Source organism: Pygoscelis adeliae, unplaced genomic scaffold (genome assembly GCF_000699105.1).
Source record: "Pygoscelis adeliae isolate BGI_AS28 unplaced genomic scaffold, ASM69910v1 Scaffold38, whole genome shotgun sequence".
In the NCBI taxonomy this organism is placed as follows: Eukaryota; Metazoa; Chordata; class Aves; order Sphenisciformes; family Spheniscidae; genus Pygoscelis; species Pygoscelis adeliae.
In genome coordinates, this window is record NW_008825614.1 from 14,511,340 (window position 1) to 14,531,575 (window position 20,236).

The 20,236-nt window shown below is 39.0% G+C and overlaps 1 protein-coding gene across 1 annotated transcript in view; it reads left to right on the plus strand.

The window, feature by feature from the left end:
• Positions 1-7,326: 7,326 nt before the first annotated feature.
• Positions 7,327-20,236, plus strand: part of MKRN1 (makorin ring finger protein 1) — a 14,738-nt gene continuing 1,828 nt past the window's right edge. The window contains exons 1-6 of the mRNA XM_009332935.1: positions 7,327-7,460; positions 12,017-12,243; positions 17,743-17,969; positions 18,443-18,657; positions 19,352-19,462; positions 19,919-20,057. Of these exons, the coding sequence (XP_009331210.1) occupies positions 7,339-7,460; positions 12,017-12,243; positions 17,743-17,969; positions 18,443-18,657; positions 19,352-19,462; positions 19,919-20,057 (1,041 nt within the window). The 5' untranslated portion in view covers positions 7,327-7,338. The remainder of the gene's footprint in view (positions 7,461-12,016; positions 12,244-17,742; positions 17,970-18,442; positions 18,658-19,351; positions 19,463-19,918; positions 20,058-20,236) is intronic.

Genomic DNA, 20,236 nt, shown 5'->3' on the forward strand with positions numbered 1-20,236 from the left:
GGTTGGAAGCGTTGCTGGCTCCTTGTGAGGTGCCGGGGGCCGCTATTTATTGTGTGAAAGTGTGCCCGCGGTGATCGGTGTGAAGGAGACTGCAGAATGGAAGTCCTCTAACCGCGTTCCAGAAAATGCCATTAAGCAGGAAATACAAAAAGATTTAAGTTCTTGTCCAGTTGAATAACAAAGTAAAAATGGAAATGAATTAGTAATTGATATAGCAGGAATTATTAAACCAGAGAATGGGAATAAATCGTGATAGACTGCAAAACATGAGGAGTGCTGCTACTTATATTACGTTAAGATTCTGTATGCTGCGTCACTTTCTATTTATATTTCCCTTTAAACTGTATTTCTGAGAAATCTTTTATATGGGATTATGCAAATCGTACTGCATGTTGTAAAGCTTGCCAGGTGGACTATTTTTAAACTTACACCGCTGGCCTATTTGCAGTCTGAAAGGAATATAAGACAGGCTTTTGTGAATATAGAAATATATTAGTTTATATGAAAGCAAGTAGTAATCCAAGATTACCATCAAGGAGCATCTTCTGATTCTTCTCTTTTTTATTTTTTTTTATTTTTTTATTTAAATTGTAAATTACGTTTAACCTGAATATGTTTCTGGGCAAATACATTCCGAGTCCCTTGGAAGCAAAAGGGATCATCCCTTGGGCAGAAAGGAAGAGGCTCTAGATCTTGATGAGAGATCTGTATCTTTTCTGCATATTTTTCCATTTATGCCAATTGCAGATTCAAATAGCAGCATTAAGAACCTTCGCTTGGCTTTCACAAGGAGCTTGCTTGCTGTGTCTCTCTTTTGTGCTGTTAAGTATGCCCTGCAGTATTTAAAGCACTCCTGTTAACTCTTGATCACTTTATTTTGGTTAATGCACTGTTAACAGCGTCCATTTGAGAAGCACTGTCTCTGAGTACTTCTGCATACAAAGAGTTTTGCCTGTGAATAACCGGGTTAATGTTTGATGCGCGGCAGTTAAACGTAGGCCAGTGATGAGGAAATGCCCGAGAATGATGCTTAGCTCAGCTTTTAAGTGAGCTGCAAGGGTATAGGTTAGCGCTCTCTCTATATAGATTGCCTCATTATTTCTGAAGATCGAAATTCTCAGTTAGGTGAAATGGATTGGTGGGAGGGATATATACATATATTTTCTCAGGTAACAGACACAATCAATCAATTTACTGAAGACAGTGACTGCCGTAGTACAGAAGCAGTCAAGTTCATCAGTGTCACGCAGTGCAGTGAGTCTGTTTAAGGTATCCTGCAGTGAGCCTGTCTAATGAATACGTTTATTTACAAACACTCAGGACTAGTGGGAAGTTAAAGCTATGCTTTTGTAATGGTTAATGTGCTTTAATGTGAGCTTAAACAAAAATGAGGTGTCAGCTTTGGACCTAAGGGATCTCCCTGTTCTTCGTTCTTTTTCACTAATCTTCCCAGTTACACCATTGCTTGCTTACTTATTTACTTGTCTATTTTTAGTGGGCCATTCAAGTTGTAGGCAGACTAGCTTTCCTCAGACTTTAAAGTGAAATTAACAATTTTGACTTGAGCTTCTGGGAACATGTGATAAGCATTTTGTTTTTCTAAGTTTGGTTTCAATAGGATGTATTCATATTCAAGAAAACATATTTTTCACTATTGGATCTTGTTTCATCTTCATAAAAGAGTTCGAGGATTTAACTGTGAGATTAAGGGGTTGAATTTCAAAATGCAGGCTTTTAATATAGTAGGTAGAGCAGTTTCTGTGTTGAGTAGCACTGCACAATTCTATCTGTTCATAGGCTTTATTTACTTGAATCATCATATGGGTGACAGTGAATGCTGCCTGAAAAACTTCTGGTAGGTAGTAGTCTCCAGTATAAGTACTTTGCACTTCATAGTTGGTGAAGAAATGCTGCTGTTTTATCAAAACTGGAAGTTTTAGAATTGGTAGAATAAGTTTTTGCTGCTCCTTTCAGTACCTGATATGATAAATTGGTTGGCTAATGACTATTATTATGCCAGTGTGATATCCTTGGGATGGATGATTGATATCTCGGGGTGAGAGACACAATGATTAAGATGAAGGACTTTGCAAAACTAGATGTCTAGGAGAAATCAAATGTTACCCTTCTGCTTTTCTTGCAGCTAAAGTTTAGCAGTCTCAGGGTGAAACATAGGAATTCATCATGTTCCTTAAGAGATGATGAAGAATAATTTTCTTACATTGCTTCTATGGTTTAGCAGTTTTCGAGGCTTTTGTGATATGTAATATTTTATAATCTCTTAATCTGGAATAAACCACAGAGGAGTAAAACTAACTCATAACTACTTTTCATTTAATATTCTGATCCTTTTGTTATTGATATGTTTGAAATAAGAAAAAGAATGGTGGTCCTTACCAAGCTTCTCTGTCCTTCCTGTTTCAGATGGATACGTGGTTTTATTGAGCAGTGGCACAGCCAACATTTTTTTTTCCAGACTTGACACTGTTAGCTCCAGATATTTGTGTTTTCCAGATGTCATGCAATAATAGTTAAGGTCATCAAGTTGATGTAAATAGATGACATTTCACTTGTTTGTTTAATAACTGAATGTAAATAAAACCCTTAGCAACTAATTGGTATATTTTGAGAGTTGTCTACATGTTTGTATCTTTGCTGTTCTTTCTGAAAACCTAGATCAGGTATTTATCTTTTAATGTGAAGAATCTGAATTGGTGAAGTATGCCACCTCAAGTCAGTGTAACACTAGTGATAAGATGTGGAGCGGAAACCTCTTAACGGCCTGCTTGTATTGCCCCTTTCTTAGCTGCTCTGTTCTGGATCCCCCACTAGCTTCTTGCTGAAGGAGGTTATGGAGGAGAAGGGACGAAGAGACAAATGCTATGAAGACCTACTTTTTTTCTTTTTTCTTTAACTTTTTCTTCAGGTTACTAACTCACGTAGAATTTCATCAGCCACTCACACGGCTGAACGCCCACGTGCTGTGCTAGAACAGCATGCCTGGCCCCTTCCCCGCTACCTTCTTCCCTGGGTGTTCTCAGTCTCTGTATGGTACCTGCAGAAGCTAATGAATGCAGTTGGCTATTATCCTGAGGTTCCCCGTCTGCCAGTCACGGCAATGTCTCAATTTTTGAAGGAGGTCTGTTGCTGGGTGTGACATTCTAATTCAGCAAAACCAGTAGTTTAATAAACAAAATGGGGTTACCTGAAAGCAGAATTAAGTGGACCTGAAGTAAAGAACAAACCAGACCTGAATAAACAAACCTATTGCAAGCTTCAAAAGCTACGGAAAGAAGTATTGTGTATTGATTTCACTAATAGGATTACAGGGGTAAAGACTTACTATATAGAAGGAAGCATCTGAAACAAGCTGGTACATGTTCAGGATTTTAGACTGCAGTTACATGTGTTTAACACTACATTGTCTTTTTGATAAAGGCATTGCAAATTCTTTAGCTTATGGTGAGTAACAGAAGTAATATTATTCTAGCAGTGGAAGACAAAATCTTCCATAGACTGTTATACTTTAAAGCAGCATGGAAATCAAGGTCATTGAAACCTGGATAAACTTGAAAATTTTAAGTGCCCTAGTAAATTAATTGTAGCACTTGTAAATTCTGACCTCTCTGCAGTGGTTGGAGTTCCAGGGAGTTGGAGACATGATTAGCTTTATGGCCTTGGACAAGTGTTTTCTCTATATGTTTCATAAAAATGCCCACCAGATCTTGTCTACAACATGAGACTTTTGGATGTGCAAAGCCTGATTTCTATGACCTTTTTCAAGTACCCCATGAACATCAGGATATGCTATTTTGATCAAGGCATCCATAATTAGACATGAGTTGGAACGTTTTTCAGTGACAAAATGCCAGTGCAGGCAATTATTACTTCTGGGTGGTTGTTCCATGTGTTGGTATCACTCATGTTTTGTACAGTCATGCAATGAACCGAACTGGGGAGATGATCTGGGTTTGGATCCTGATGAGTTCTCTGTTCTGGTTCCCCATGCAGCCTCACCAAATTATGCTGGTATATCTGAATAGGAAAGACAGAGAGCACTGCTGCCAGAAAAAGTGCTTTCTAGATGGCAACATCATAGACACTCAGAGAAAATCCAGTTATATGCTTGTCTTGATCCAGTTTTACTTTTTCAGATGAAATTATATGTATTCTCTGAGTACTTGACAGAATGCAAATTTTGGATATCCTTCTACGTGTCACTGAGTGAGGCAGGTAACTCATGTATTTCTCAGTTTTAAGGATCCTTTTTTTCCTGTAACCAGGAACAAGAGGCTGGTATTGCTGTTGTGTAAAGTTACAGTTAAACTGAATACCCTGTGTGTGTAAAGATGCTCTCCAACAGAAGTGTTCTTACTTTTCACCAAAAATAATGCACTCTGCTTATTTTTTGACATGACCAAAGCATATTTTAGCCAAACGCTGCAATTTCATATGTAAAATGTTAAATTCTTTGGGACCTTAAAGTAAAAAAAAAAAAATCTTACCTCTTCGGGGAAGGGGGAGGAAGTTGGTGTAATCCTTAGAGAAATATATTTTTCTCTCCTCCCACCCCAGCCTTCTTGTTCAAATGATGCTGAGTTTGCTACGTAGGATTGCAGGCCTTTAAAAGTGACATGTGACTTAAATTGAGCTTGTGAATGTTTCAGGTTTGGTTTTTTTCCCTTTATAGCCTACCATCTTGATGTAGTGAATTGTGACAACTTGCAGAATTATACAGAATCTGTATTTGCAGAGGATTTTCCAACATAAGCTGGGAAAGAAGGAAAGGGACTGGGAGCTCCATTTCCTCTGTCTAACAAGCAGTGGGAGAGCCTAATTTTGAGGCTTATGTATTTAGGATTAGTTATGTTGACCAAGCACTTTCTAACAGAAGCCCTTGCTTCAGGCTGGTGCCTTTCTCTTAGTCACTTATTTCAGCCATAGGGGTGTCCCAGTACTTTGTTGGCTTAAGTAGCAGTGTGGCTGTGCAGTGGGACTGAGCAGTGACCTGATCTAGATTAAAAATAACCATGGGGGCAGCAAAAGGAATTTCAGGTTACATCTGAAGCCATTTCCAGAACTGAGTCAGCAGGTGGCTATGAAATTGCATGCCCCAACACATGGGGGAAGCAATGCTATGTGGAAATAAGCAAAGGGTGGAGATAACAGTTGGTAAAGAACAAACATTTAACAACCTGAATTATTTTTTTACCCTATTGGTGTGACACCCATTTCTTAAAAGCAAGCCAGAAATTCCAGTTATGTTCTGGTTCCACAAGTTCATGGGTTTGGGGGGGGGTGTGTGTTTTTGGTGGTTTTTTAATTGGGGGGGGGGGTGTGTTTTTGGGTGTTGTTTTTTTTTTTTTTTTGCTTTGAGGTGGGTTTGTAGGTGGGTGGGTTGTGGTGTTGTGTTGGGGGGTGTGTGGGTGGTGGGTTTTTTGGTGGGTTTTTTTTTGCCTTTTTTTGTTCACAGTGGAGACTGCTGGTTATGGAGCATGGGTTTTCTTGTTTTTGCAACACCCTATTCCGGGTGTGTGCTGGCATAGCTGTTTGTGCAGCCACCCGGCAAACCTGACTAGGGTACTCATCCCTCTGGGGAGAATATCCTGCAGAGCCTCATCTTGGTCTTATACCACTTATTTTTATGTAGGACCACATTTCTTATCTGGTTACTATGCGGCTACAGTGTACAAGACAGGTGATTGTTTTGAGTGTGAATTGCAGCCTGATGGCAAGTGTCAGCTGGTGGTTTATAAAACCACTTTAGATTTTTTTTTTTGTTCTTAGTACCTTGAATACACCACTGGTTTTGCGCATGGCGGGTTATCAGCCCTCTTAAGACTCACCTCAGATTTTAATGTATTCCTAGTACTGGATTACAGATGTAGCTCTGCTTAGGTCATTTGGTGAACTGTTCACTTTGATTTGTCTGACTTCTTAAAAACATAGCAGACTAAGTACCTGAGCAGAAGCTCATGCAATTCAACAACTTGACACCTTTTAAGTTTAGGAACGGTGACTTAAATGTGCTGTTTTGTGAAGAGCTATCCTAATCTTAGTTTGGGCTGCTGAAAGGTGATCCTTCTGTCTCTTGTGCTAGCTGTACTGCTGTGTGGCTGTGCAGTCAGCTGGAGGACCTGGTTCTGCTGGCTGCGTAGGTGTGGTAATACCAATGCAAAGCGAAGTGTGCAACAGGAGGAGGGCAGGACTACCCCTTTCAGCAGCAAGATGGGCTCAGAAGGGTATAATCTACTTCTCAATCTTCCATCAAGTGGTGTTTTATATGAGACCTAAACCCTAACAAACTTTCTTGTTTACCAGGTCTTGATATTTCCAATGAGTTCAGAGTTTGCAACTTACTTGGTATCTGGGGGCCAGTGCTTCTCTTTCTAAAGTGCAGCGTTGGTAAACATGTTCATGGATTCAGTTCTTACATAGGTTTGGGCTTTTTCTTCTTTTTTCCTTGGCTAATACTTCTATGTGGATTGGGAAAGATGTACTTAAACTTGTATTTTCAGTTGTGGTTTTGATGTGAACATATTGCATCTGAATAGTTACAGTGCCTTGAATTTAAAGAAGTTTGTCTTCTAGGTTAAAATTTAAAACAAACTGAAAGTGACTATTCAGTTTTCTCAAATAGCTGAATTTGAGGATGCTCAATTAAACTTGCATTACTTGACATGCTAAAATTTAGTGAACTGTCCTCAAAAGCTTTGAAACTGTACAGTTCTTTCAAGACAGGCAGCACAGTATTGAAGCAGGGTGCTTCTAGTTGTTTGGCTCCTATGGCAAAAACTAATGTGTGTGTCTTGTGATGGATAATTACATCTGACAAACATGTTTTGCATTCTTGGAGAGGAAACTACCTCTGATTGAATTACTTACAAATTCAAAATAGATTTAAGCCCTCAGGAAACTTGCTTAGAGTGTGGCTGATTTTGATTCTTGGATTCAGTGGTGGGCTTCTCTAAGGTTTTTGTGGGTGTCAGAACACAGGAACTACAAGTAAAATTTTGTCCCCATCTACTTTGTCCAAGACTCTTTTTCTCTCTGTGTCAAAGCCCAGGATAAGTTTTGCTTTGCAGTTTTTTTTTTTAAGGCTTTTGTAAGTGTAAGTCCCTAAACGTGCAGTGCAGTTCACTGGAATAGCTAAGGCTTCATCTTTTCTCGGATGTTCTTATTTGTATGTTTATACTGGGACGTGGTCCCATGAGTCGTTAGTGGTGTTCTTAATTCAGCATACCTTGATTTATATAATAACTCATCATGCAAATACTTTGTTTACAGGTTCAGTGCTTCTCCTTAATTCACAGTAATCTTCTGTCTTACAGATATTTCATGCATGGAGTTTGCAAGGAAGGAGACAACTGTCGCTACTCCCATGACCTCTCCACTAGTCAGTCCGCAATGGTGTGCAGGTATTATCAGCGAGGATGCTGTGCTTACGGAGATCGTTGCAGGTAAAGAAATGCCATTGACCATCCTGTAGGGGAGTAATTTCACTCTGAGTCCCTGAGTAGAGAGCTCACAGAAAGGCAATAAATCTTAAAGTGTTTTCCTTTTTCATTGCAACTTCAGAAATTTATAAAAATAGCTTCTTTTCACAAACTGCCTTCTCTTGCTAAATACTATAGTGTTTGCTTTGCTATGCAAATAAATAGGCAAAGGCAAGGCGAGAAGAGAACTGGTTTTCATAAAAGTGCTAGTTGTCAGGGTGTGGTTTTTTTTGTTAGTTTATTAATAACATGAGTAGATGAATTGATTGAAATCTGAGACTATATTCAGTACAATGGAACTGAGTTACATTTGGTAAGTGATCATAAAAGCCTGAACAGGTAAGAATTTTTTTTTCTGATTGTGTGTGTTTCTTCAGGAATTGCCACTCTGACACTTGAACTGCCATTTTGGAAAAGTAACTGGAGTGGAGTCAAGTAGGTTCTAAAATGTTGCCTGTACAAAATGGCTCTACATTATGAAAACATAGTATGACTTAACCTATACACCTGAAATTATTAAAAATAAAAAAAAGTGTGAAGAAAACAAACAGCTGCTTTCCTAGTGTAGCTTTACAAAGGCATAGGGATGTTTGCTTCATCTTAAGTTTGCTTTATTAAAATTTATCAGGAATTTTAACGTTCTGTCTTGTTGCAGCTCTAATGCATGATTAAGTATTTGCATCATGACTTCATATGGTAGTTCATAGTTAGCTTTATGTTTAATATATGGTTACTATGTATAAGAAAGATAACAAAAATAAGCCTCTCTGTAGCCTTCTACCTGCCAGTGTTGCTTTCTTGATCATGTAGATCGGTGGTCTCCAAATTTTTGATCACGCACACCATCAGTGAAAAATTTTTGAGCACCCCCCCCAATATATATACATTTATTTATAGATTATATATATCTACTACTGTACTAATATATTGTGTACATTATAAAACATAAATGAAAATAAGACTTTTTAAAGGGATGTAATAAAGATGAAATAAACAATATTTTATAAATATTTCATTAACAGTCCAAAGCTGGTTTTGCTCTCACTAAAAGCCTTACTAGTAATAATATTTTTTTTTACTGACAGTAATGTTGACTGAATATGCTTCATCATTTTTTAAAATCTTAGTTTAACGTTTTGTAATACAGTGATTTGAAGGTCTCGTTCTAAGTTCAGTTTATTTCAGTACTTTGTTTTAATGGCTGTCGTAGCTGAAAAAATCTTTCACGAAGATACATAGATCCAGAAGGAAGAAGTGTATTGTTGACTGCACTTACTAATGTGTGATAATCATTTTTCAATCCCATCCACCAATTATGCATAGGTTTTTCTTAAAATTTGGCTAGTAAATTTCCATCTTCCCTGATGTCAATCAGCTATTCTTGCAGATTAATTGGAAGGTGTTGCATTTTTATATTTTTGACAAATGGGTCCAAAACCCACTGAAACTCTTTGGAAGATTTTTAAACATGTTAAAAAAACCCTTGGAAACAGAGTTCTCTTAAGTGTACAAGGTAAGAGTTTTTTCTAGTTGACAGGCATCGTTTTTGGCAACAAAATCACATAATGGTGGAAATGTTTCAGAACAGCCATTTTCAAAGTGTTGTCTCCATACCACAAGCTTCTTTCAAAAAGCAGTTACTTGTTCTTAAAACGTCACCTTTACCTTGAAGGGTATTTATTTTTTTGAAAATACCTGCTAGGTAGCGTGCTACTGACAGTGACTTGTCATCATGGAAGAGGTCAGCAAATTTGGAACACTTGTCTTTTTGTGAAAGAAAAATGCGTAACTCACCTTTGACAACTTTTAAGCGCTTTACCACGATATAAGCAGCAAACCTCTGTGTGGTACAGATGATTTTCATGGTCACTCTCCATCTAATAACAAAGTGTTTTAAAGATTTGACTATTTAAAGGTCTTGTTTTTTATAAAGTTAACCATATTGATGACACTCTGTAGCACTTTGTGCGCTTCGGGCTCCATCTTTGCTACAGTATCTTGCCTATGAAGATGCAAGGAATGAATTTCTGATGTGGTGCTATCTCTGTAATCCTACCCAGGAATGCTTTTTTTTATTCTAGTCAAAGCAGCAGCTTCATCAGTGGTTGCACATGCACAGTTTTTCCATAAAACATTGTTTTTGTTAAAGAAGTAACTTACTGTTGAGAATACATCTCCTCCAGTACATCTTTTTGTCTTTATTAAAGAAGTAATTTGTTGAGAATATCTCTCTTCTGGTACATCTTTTCTTTAGTGGCTCACAAAAAGTAGTTCTTTTCAATAATGAAATACACAACAGAATCTAGCGAATATCATAAGCTGAGACATGTTAGAAACATCTGTACTTTCATCTGTCTCTACAGCAAACTTGCCACGCTGTGAAATTTGTTCCAATACTTGTTTCTTCAAATCTTCAGCAGTGTTTTCTATGCATTTCCCAACAGTATTTGCTGACAAAGGAATGTGTTTTACTTTGTCATCATATTGTTTTCCATGCGTTATTTCAGCTGTTTTTACCACAGCAGGAAGTACAAGTGGTTCGATGGTATGTGGCGCTTTGTCTTTCACTATTACGTAAGAAGCCTCAAAAGAGGCTTCTAAACATTTATTGTGAAGTTTTGTAAAGTACTGGATTGAGTATCGCATGACTTGAAACATCTCTGAAAAAATTGTAGAGATTTGTCTTCGTGTTCTGGATGTTTAGATTTTAAATGTCTGGCTAATTGTGATGGCTTCGTACCATCATTAGCTAATATCTCAAGGCACAATATATCCTGAGGGCATCATTAATGATAGTGGATGTAAATCTGTATTTCAAATAGTCTTCTTGGTAATCTCGATTTATTTATTCCACCCTACGTTCTTGTCAGATCTGATTAGGTTGGCATTGTCTTTACCTTGTAGCGAAGAGCTCATAGTAGAAGTGTTAGTTCTGACATATTATTGTTTGCTTGTTATCAGTATTGTCTTCGGTCCACGGTTTATTTGCAGGAGTCTTTTTAAGCCACTTGTTTGTTTTGTCAGAGTTAGTTTAGGTAAAACAAGATAATATAATCTGTTGATCCATTTAATTGGGCACAAACAAACTGCAGTGTGTTGAAAAATGCTGAAAATGAACGAACAAGTAAGGGTACCACTGTCAACCCTGCTGCATGGTGGAGCACCTGCTCCTCCTTCAGGACACCTCGCACATACCATACGTGGGACCCTCTGACATACAGATCGAGTGAGGACGCTGCTGTCAATCTGTATGTTAAATACCAGTAAAATGTAATTTCTTATTTTTTTAGGAAAAAAAAAAAGACAAGAAGTTCTAGTATTTTCTTCCTGCACCCCAGTGGATTGTCTTGTGTACCCCCTAGGGTGCATGCATACCACTTTGGAGACCACTGGTACAGAGGTCTGAAGGCTTGACTTTTAAATTTGTGCTTCATAGCTTCCTTAGGATTTCAAAGCTGACATTTGGTTGGGACATCTCTTTAATATGCAAGAACTGTGACACTTTGTAATTTTCAATCTGACACAAGGTAAATGAATCACAGTTGCTTAAAAGCTTTGTATGATCTCCAAAAATTCCCTCCCTTTGTCCTTGAAATTAGTCAGCAAATAGCTAAGACTCCAAAGGTACACCTGTAATTTATTTTCCCATGTAGTCTACTAGTAACTGGAAGACAGATTTTTGAGGGAGATGGCACTTTCCTGTTGTTTGTGGGTGGTAGGGATCAAAGTGTTCTGAGCATCATTTTCCACAGTAAGTTGAAAGAGGCATTAGGAATAGCTACTAAAATTGAACGTGAAATCTGAATGAGGCAAGATGCTCAGTTACAGAAAAAGAATCACTTACGTTGGTAGGGATCTCTGGAGCCATGCCGAAGGCAGAGCCAGCTTAGGTCAGGTTGCCCAAGGCATTGTCCAGTCAAGTTTTGATTATCTGCAAGGATGAAGGTTGTGCAGCCTCTCTGGGCACCCGTTCCAGTGTTTGACTACTCTCTCAGTGAATTTTTTTTCCTAATACCTAATTGTAACTTCCCATTTCGGACTTGTGTCTACTGGCTCTCATCCTGTCGCTGCATCTCTGAGAACACTCTGGCTGCATCTTTCCTGTGGCTTCCCACAAGGTAGTTGAAGACGGCAGTATCTGCCCTTAGTCTTCTCTTTTTAAAGCTGAATGAACTAATTTATCTCATTCAGTAATACTGCACATGTGTAATGGTACATGACCAGTTTTGGACATAATTGAGGTTCATTCAATGGAAGTTAGGTAAGAATTGTGCATGCTGCACCATTTCCTCCAAAGTCACGGAGCACCTTCTGTTTCCTTAAGCAGTGCTGACAGATGACACAAGTGGAAGCGTGTCTCTATAAAGGGTCATCAGTGGCTTTCTCTTCCAAGCGATTTCTAGGTCGTTCTTCAGAATAGTGTGTTTACATCTTAATCAGCTTATTTCCAATCCCTTGGGCTGCTTTATGGACGTATTTTTTTTGTGAAGAGTTGACAATGATATGTTTTAACTTTTTAGATACGAGCATACCAAGCCACTGAAACAGGAAGAAGTGACTGATGTGAATCCAGATGCAAAAATTTATCCCTCAGTATCCTCAGACTTCGCATCACTCCCTGAAACAGTTGAAGAAATTATTGCTGAGATAGAAGATGAAAATACAGATCTGGCAGCTGCAGGAGTAGGTGCTGAAGACTGGGTGAATGCTGTAGAGTTTGTCCCTGGGCAGCCATACTGTGGACGTGGTAAGCTGATCATGGGATAACAGTAAATTTCTGTCATGGGTCAACAATTTGTATGTAGTGCATTTATTTTAATGCTTTTGGTTTTGTTAAATACAGCTATTCATATTTATTAATAACTTCAAGTGATCTGTCCTTAAGTTATGCTTGAATTTTCCGATGTGAATAGTCGGACTGTTCCACATCAGTTACTACTGCTATCCTGATGTTCTGAAGCACGGTACAGTTAAAGACAGTCTGCATAACTGGCTGCTTCTTGTTATGGCTCTGAATGACTTGGTGAATCTCCTTTGAAGTTTAGTTTGCATATGATGGGAGAAGAAAATACTGGTGATGCAATTAATATCACTACTCTGGAAAGATAACCTGATGCCTTTGTATTTTGGGGGGTTCTTGTTTGTTTGCTGGGGTTTTTTTTTTTGCAATCTTTTAAAGGTTTTCCAGTGGAGGTAGAGATTCCTGTAGAATTACTTGAAGCCTAATGCTTGCTTTCGTGAATCCCATGGCAACTCAGACCAGAGACTGAAAATCATTTATTCTAGTTACCTTTTTGAGACTTGACTTCCTGATACTGTGACAGCTCATGTTGAGAATGAGATTGAAGAGGCTCATCATATGGGACCAGATTATTTTAAGTAGCATACTTGTCATCTACTTTCCCTGCAGAAAGATAGCACAAAGACTTAAAATTTAAGTGAAAAGTAGGCTGAATGTGTTTTACTTTAGCATAATTTCTAATATTTGGCTCTCTAAAACTGAAGGCTTATGGCCACGAGTACTCAAATAATTGTTTGAATCCAAAACGGACACCCTGTGTCCAGAAGAGTTTGAAGTTGTCGTACAGTGTTTAGATTATACTTTGTCTCCACAGCACTAGTCAGATTCTCGGATCTGAAAAGAGGAATTACCTTCTCAGTGTTACAGGGTGCTGCTGAAGTCTGCTCTGATCTGATTTGAGGAAGGGAATGGTTGAGCAACATTAACATTTTGTTAGCGTTGTTGAGAAGTTTGATTTTTGGTGTATCTGTGACTTGGATATAGTCCAAAGGAACGAATACTTGTCTTCTATCTTTTAATATGTCACCTTACTGTCATAAAAGATAGAGCTTCTGTGTTCATTGTGACAAGGGATCCCTTTTTTTAAAGCTTTTAATCAAAATGGAATCATTTAGATTGGAAGGGACGTCTAGATTTCATCTAGTTCATTTCCTGCTCAGAGCAGTATCAGCTATGTCAGGTTGCCAGGGGCTTTGTTTAGTTGAATCTCTATCCTCAAAGATGTTCAAAACACCATAATCTCTGGGCAACCTTTGCGGTGTTTGAATTGTTTCACAAGGAAAAACTCTTTCCTAGTATGTAATTGGATTTTTCCCTGCTTCAGCTTGCCTTCTGTCTCTTGTCCTGTGCACATCTGAGAAGAGTCTGGCTCTTTTTTTTTTTATTCCATTAGGTAGTTGAAGACAGCAGTAAGATCGCTTCTTAAGCTGAACAAGTCCAGTTTCCTCAGTCTCTTTTCATGTGCTTCAGTCCCCTCAATGGCTGCGTGGCCCTCCACTGGCATCAATTCATTGCTAGTTTGAACAGCCAGAGATTTTTTAAATACACCTGCTCCTTATAGGAGAGCTGGTGCTTTCTCCTGTATTGCTGAAACATAAGAGCATTTCATTATACCTTTAACTCGCTCAGTTTTACTGAAGCAGTTCCCTTTTCTAGGGGGTCAGACTTATTTTTTCATGGAAACTTGTGGGTGCCACAGCATTAAGTTAAATAACATTCTCTTCTCTGAATCTTGTTCCAAATTCTCTGTTTTGTATCCTTTGAAATTTGATGTATTTTAATGTACAGACATACTCGGCTGTTTCTGTTCTGAACAGTGCTACATGATGCTAATTCCCATGGTGACTTCTTAAAAGCTGCATTTTAAAAACTTTTCTGAAGCTACTGTCTTTATTAAGCTATAAAAATGAAGAACCTTGCTGTAGTGACCAGGAGGATGTGTGCAGCGTGTTCCACAGTGTATACTTTAAAACCTTACAGATTATTCTTGTCAAGTGCCTGGAGAAATGTACAGGTACTTGGAAACTTTAAAATGGAATCTATTTCTCAAGATTAGCTAGAAGCCTGTGTGTTCTAAATTGTCTTACAAATGCTGAAGATTCAGAGTTGGCAGTTTAACCATGCATAGCTTGGATTATAATGCTCATCTTTTACTATGAGACAAGACATTCTGCTAATGCAGATGATTCTCTGATTTGGGACTAAACCTGGTGTTCTGAAGATGACCTCAGGGCCTAGTAAAGACAATAGTGATGATTCTTCAGATAGTCACTTGCTTGATATATAGATGTACCGCACTTCCATATTTGTTCTGCTGCTACTGCTGCTAGATGTTCTGGAATAACTGAGGGAGAGTAGAAAGGCAGAAATATAAGAGATGCTCTGAATTGGGTGGCTGTTCCCTGCTGCTACACGATGAATGTACTTGATGCTACAAAGCGTGTCCTAGAGTGGTGTGTGAATTGAAGGTAATGAACTAGTTTTTTCACTAGTATGATTTTAACCATGTTAACTGTGAAACAGGCAGTGAGAAGATAGGGGATTGGGTCCACCTACTGGAGAGTAGTGGTTTTGGAAACAGCAGACAGGATGGTGGAGGGTAAATGGTAGTCTGTGAGGGATGTTGGATTCAGAGCTATTGAGGCAATGGAGTCTTGTGAGTTTCTCTAATTTTGCTTTCAAAGAGGAAGTGAAACTGTAGCAGATATAGTGCAGTAGATACAGGAGATAAGCATGCAGGGCTTTAGGCTATGGAAGCTGAGATACTCAGAAGTGGAAATACTAATTTAATTTTTATTTCATAGAAACACAGCTCTCGCTGAGGGGAAGTGTCAGGACAGCACAGAAGACTGGGGCTGAAAAAAACTGATGTCACTTTTGGCATGTTTTTCCCTCTCCTACCCTCTCATACTGTAGAAGTACCCAGAGCCATTATTAAGGACTGACATTCGTAGACCTGTATCTTGTTGTCTAGATGTCTAGTCACTACGAACTGGTTGTACTTTTTTGTGCATGGATGGTATTGTGGACTGGGCTGGAATTTAGTAGCTGTACTGTGGACTGGGCTTGTTGACTTAAGTAGTTGGTGGTGGTTTGTTTGTTTCAAGTAAGAACTCTATACTTGTTTTTTTGTGCCAAGATGTGAAGCTCTGCTCTCTCCTTCTGTGGACCAGCATAGTAAATAAATGGGTTTCTAAGTCAGTCTCTGGAGGGGTAAGACTTCAAAGCCTTTATTCTCAAAGAACCTCAAGTAATAAAGTGTTTTGGGTTTTTTTAATGAATAAAACCCTTACTGAATAAAGTTTTGACAAAAGATATCCTTGAGAGGAGTGCAGGTGACTGGAAAATTTTTCTGTTAAGAGACGCTTCAAATGTGCTGCCTCTTTCAAAGTATGCATTTTCCAGGGACATAGGATTGCCTTAAGCAAAGGTGATCTTGCCAGCCCCATTAAAAGAAGTACTGTATCACTTGATTCCTTTGAAACTCAGCTGCATTTGTCTGTCTAGTAGGCTTCTGCCCATGTATACTATGATCTACTCCTTCCTCAGTAAGGGTCAAACAAGATGTCAGAAGTCACGTGTATCAACTAGGTAAAAAATCTGTAGTAACATTAACTAGAAAAAACACTGGCAAAAATGACAGTCAAGGGAATAAAAACTGATTGGTAGTTGTGAGTTTTGTTACATCTTTTGGAAACGGAGACCATGGATTTCAAACTTGGGGGGGGACATGTTTCATTTAATAAGTACAAATTTTCATATTATGTTCAGCTACTCAGAAGAGTAGGTAGAGCCTAGTATATGTTACTTGTTAGTTTTCTTGATGCCAGTTCACTAGAACTCATGGGGAAGAAGAGGTAATGAAGATTTCTTTAGTTGGGAATCTCTCAGTGACAAATGGGCAGGTTGACAGTTGACTTGTTACTCTGTCACTCACTTGCTTTTGAAAAGTATGTTTCTAGCAAACAGACTGATCCAAGATCAGTGGGAATGACCTCTGAAGTCAGGGATGGTTCAAGAAGCAGACTTGAACTTATTTTGAGAGCTAGTATTTTCCTACACTAATCTTCAGTATTTGCTTATCCCCCAAAACTGTGAGCTCTCAGGGGCCTGCTTTCTCTTTTTCTATGTTCAAAAGCTAACAGGCTGATACATGCTTATTCTATCTCTTTGCTCCATGTGGATGAAAACTGTGTGAGCGTGCAGCCTCTGATTCTTTTTGAGAAGGAGCCTGTCCTTTACTTTTACCGATCCGAGTATGCCTTTAATAGTTTTCACTTACTTCTCCAAATCTAGTGTTCGAAATGCTTATAAAAGTTACACTTTCTTATACCATAGATGACTTTTTACTCTTGTAACAGCTACTGGCTATGTAAATGAAGTCCAGTTGCTGTTCTTCCTGGTGTTTATTCTGAATATAGTAACGCTTTGTTGTTCTCCTGCATTTATTACATCGTCAGTTTCAAACTGACTGCTTTTGTCTTGTAATTTAGTTTATCATCCTGCTTATGTAATGATCTCAAAAGGCTGTTTGGCTTGCGGTGACACAGGCAAGCATATGTTCAAGAGGTACAAGGAGAAGTGTTAAGCAGAAGCTGTCTAAATGGGGAAGAGAAATGATACAGATTTCAGTTCAATTTAGAATTAGGTAAGGGAATTTACTGAGGATTTTGCAAAACTGATGGCTACCTGAGAATGCAATGAAAATGCCCTGAATTTCAGCTTCTTAAAGCTAGATTTACATGTCTGACTAATAGACCGGCTATCTGTTTAGGATAGGGTTGTTGGCAAATACCTAGAATAGAGTTAGTTTGGTGAGAGGTGTGGGCACAGCTTTTGTATCACTCATACAGATGCATGGGAGTCTAGAAATGAAAGTCTGTTGTCCAGGCTGAACAACAACATGCTAATTAACCTGCACATAAGGGACTGCTGGTGTGGTGTTTCCATACTAGTGCTTTGTTGTGCTGGATATACCTTTATTGCTTCAGCTGAGTAATTTCTGAGAAAAAGCCTGTTAACTTTAGCCGATGTGGAATCAATTCTCAAAGCAGTGAGGGATCTGTAACCTTATTTAATTGGGCTGAACCAGAGTTTGTATAAAAATGTACTTAAGCTGCTGAGGACTAGTGAGATTTTTTTCTAGTGCGGACTTAACCTGTAAATGGATCTGAATATGACCGCTGAAACCTTGATAGCTTTAGTCTTGTCTGGGTTGAAGGATGAAGAAATTGGTTGTGCTTTCTTGAGTGGGGAAAATAACTGTTAGTTCAGGTTGAGGGTGTGTGAAACTTGGACTGAAATGAACCTTTGTTGATTTTATTATTCTCTTTGGATAACTTGAGCAGGGTTACCCAAAGGTCACTTTGCATTAAAACAATGTATTCTCACTCCCAGTGCTCTAAATCTGAATGTATTGCTTGCTGTCCTTAATTTTGTTCCCAGCTGCTCCTTCCTGTGCTGAAGCACCGATGCAAGAAATGGTGATCGAGGAAGAATACGAAAAGCAGCAAGCGGATGTGGAGATAAAGAAGGAGCTGTGCCCCTACGCTGCAGTAGGAGAATGTCGTTATGGAGAAAACTGCGTGTATATCCATGGGGATGTATGCGATATGTGTGGACTGCAGGTCTTGCATCCAATTGATGCTGCACAGAGATCCCAGCACATAAAGGTAAGCAAACAACTGTCTGGTGTTAAACAGCTTTAAGTTACTGCTTCTTAGCTCCCTGTAATCGCTTGTCACTAATTCCCTTTCATTTGAAGATGCATGCAGGTCAGGCAGTGAATGAAATTCCTGTTGTAAACTGGACTGTTTCCTGTCAGGGCCATATTCAAAAGCAGCTGGGTTTCCTTATCTGTGCTGGGAGAGCAGTCTGCTTAAAGATACTAAAGCTTTGTTCTCTACCTAGTAAAACTGGATGGTCTCTCAGATTCTCATGTTTAAAAGCAATGTCTGAAGAAAGGAATTTGAACTCTGAATTGATTGTTCCCTACTATCTGAGCAATTTTTTTTTAGGATAAAGATTTTTCAGCTTAATCATACTCACTGTGCAAAACAGCAGAGTAAAACTGAGCTTAAAAACCTGCTTAGAGTTCACCAGGTGACCAGTTGTGTCTGTAGTTTTCTTTGTCTCTCCTTTTCAGTCTTGCATTGAAGCTCACGAGAAGGACATGGAGCTTTCATTTGCCGTCCAGCGTAGTAAAGACATGGTGTGCGGGATATGCATGGAGGTGGTGTATGAGAAAGCTAATCCTAGTGAGCGTCGCTTTGGGATCCTCTCCAACTGCAGCCACACTTACTGTCTCAAGTGCATCCGCAAGTGGAGGAGTGCTAAACAATTTGAGAGCAAGATTATAAAGTGAGGCACTTTCCCATTTCGATTGTGCTTTGTTACTATGGAAGAACTTAGTAACTTGTGACAACTTGCAACAGACTTCCAGATGCAGACTGCACAGAGACTGCATCTAATGCATATGAGCTTTAGTTTGGAAGTGAAATAATTGTTAGGGATAACATTTACACTCTGATTTGGTTAATATGGATTAAGTTTGCAAAACTCACTTAATGGTAGAAAATAACTTTTATTTATTTAGTAGCATGTTGTCCAATGGTTACTGTTTGTCTTGGACACCCAGCCAGGAATCTGAAAACAGATTAACCAGTTCAGAACGTATGCTTCTTAATTCATTACCGCCCTAGTTCATTAATCAGTTGGCAAAACATTTCTCCATTTAAAGGCTGTTCTAAAAAAAAGTTCCAATCAAATAAATACAGAAATCAAACCAAAATAAATTTATTTAATTCTAAAGAAAAAGGAGTCTGTGTGAAGTGTTTTTTCAAGCTTTTCTGAGATCACCAGCTGCCATTGAGTTCTTGAAGAAGAGAGTTTAGGTTGTCTTCATGTGTAAGAGAGAATCTATATTGAAAAGCCCATACAGCAAGTGTATGGGTACAATACATCTTTAAAGATGGATATATGCCATGACTTGTTATATAGGAGAGAGAGCGCCCTGTAATGTGGAATTTTGCAGCACAGTCTGTTCATTCCCCAGGTCCTGCCCAGAATGTCGGATCACATCTAACTTTGTCATTCCAAGTGAGTACTGGGTGGAGGAGAAGGAAGAGAAGCAGAAACTCATTCAGAAATACAAGGAGGCAATGAGGTATGAGCACTGCAGCCTTTTGTCAAGTTGAGACAGCAGAGATAAAGGCACACCTGGAGAAGAAGGGTGTTGATGTAAAGCCCTCTCACACCTCCTTTCCACCACCACGTGTGAAGTGCGTCCTTGCCTATCTGCCCACAGATGCATGCAGCCACACAGTCGCAAAGCTATTCCTGTGTTCTTTGACCTCAGTCTTTCCCTTCTTTATGCAAAAAGCTGGTGGTGTAGCCATAAGGTAGTACGAGCTTGTGCACTGCGAGCCACCAGTGTCCCTATGCATGCATCGACCCACACACACTGTAATCGAATCGATCATTTCTGCGTGTAGGTGTTATACTGACAAAATACCTTCAGCTGCAAATGGTACCTGAGATCCTTTTGGACTACAGGTAAATGCAATTCTGAAGTCTGGTTGGGGTCTGCTGTGAGTAAGGGTTGCGATATTTTCCTTTCCAGCAACAAGCCATGCAGGTATTTTGACGAAGGCCGTGGGAGCTGTCCATTTGGAGGAAACTGTTTTTACAAACATGCATATCCTGATGGCCGCCGAGAGGAGCCACAGAGACCCAAAGTGGGAACATCAAGTAGATACCGGGTCAGTGCTGCTGGTTTTTGTCCTTTCTATACAGAGAGAGCGCAAGAGGAGAGTGCGTTAAATCAGCTGCCTTGAGAAGAGGACAGTGAAATGTTGACTTAATTTTTTACTTCTGGTAGACCTCTGTAATGGTGAATTTGAAGGAGGCGGTGGTCTAAAGTTTGTGAATGCAGGAGGCC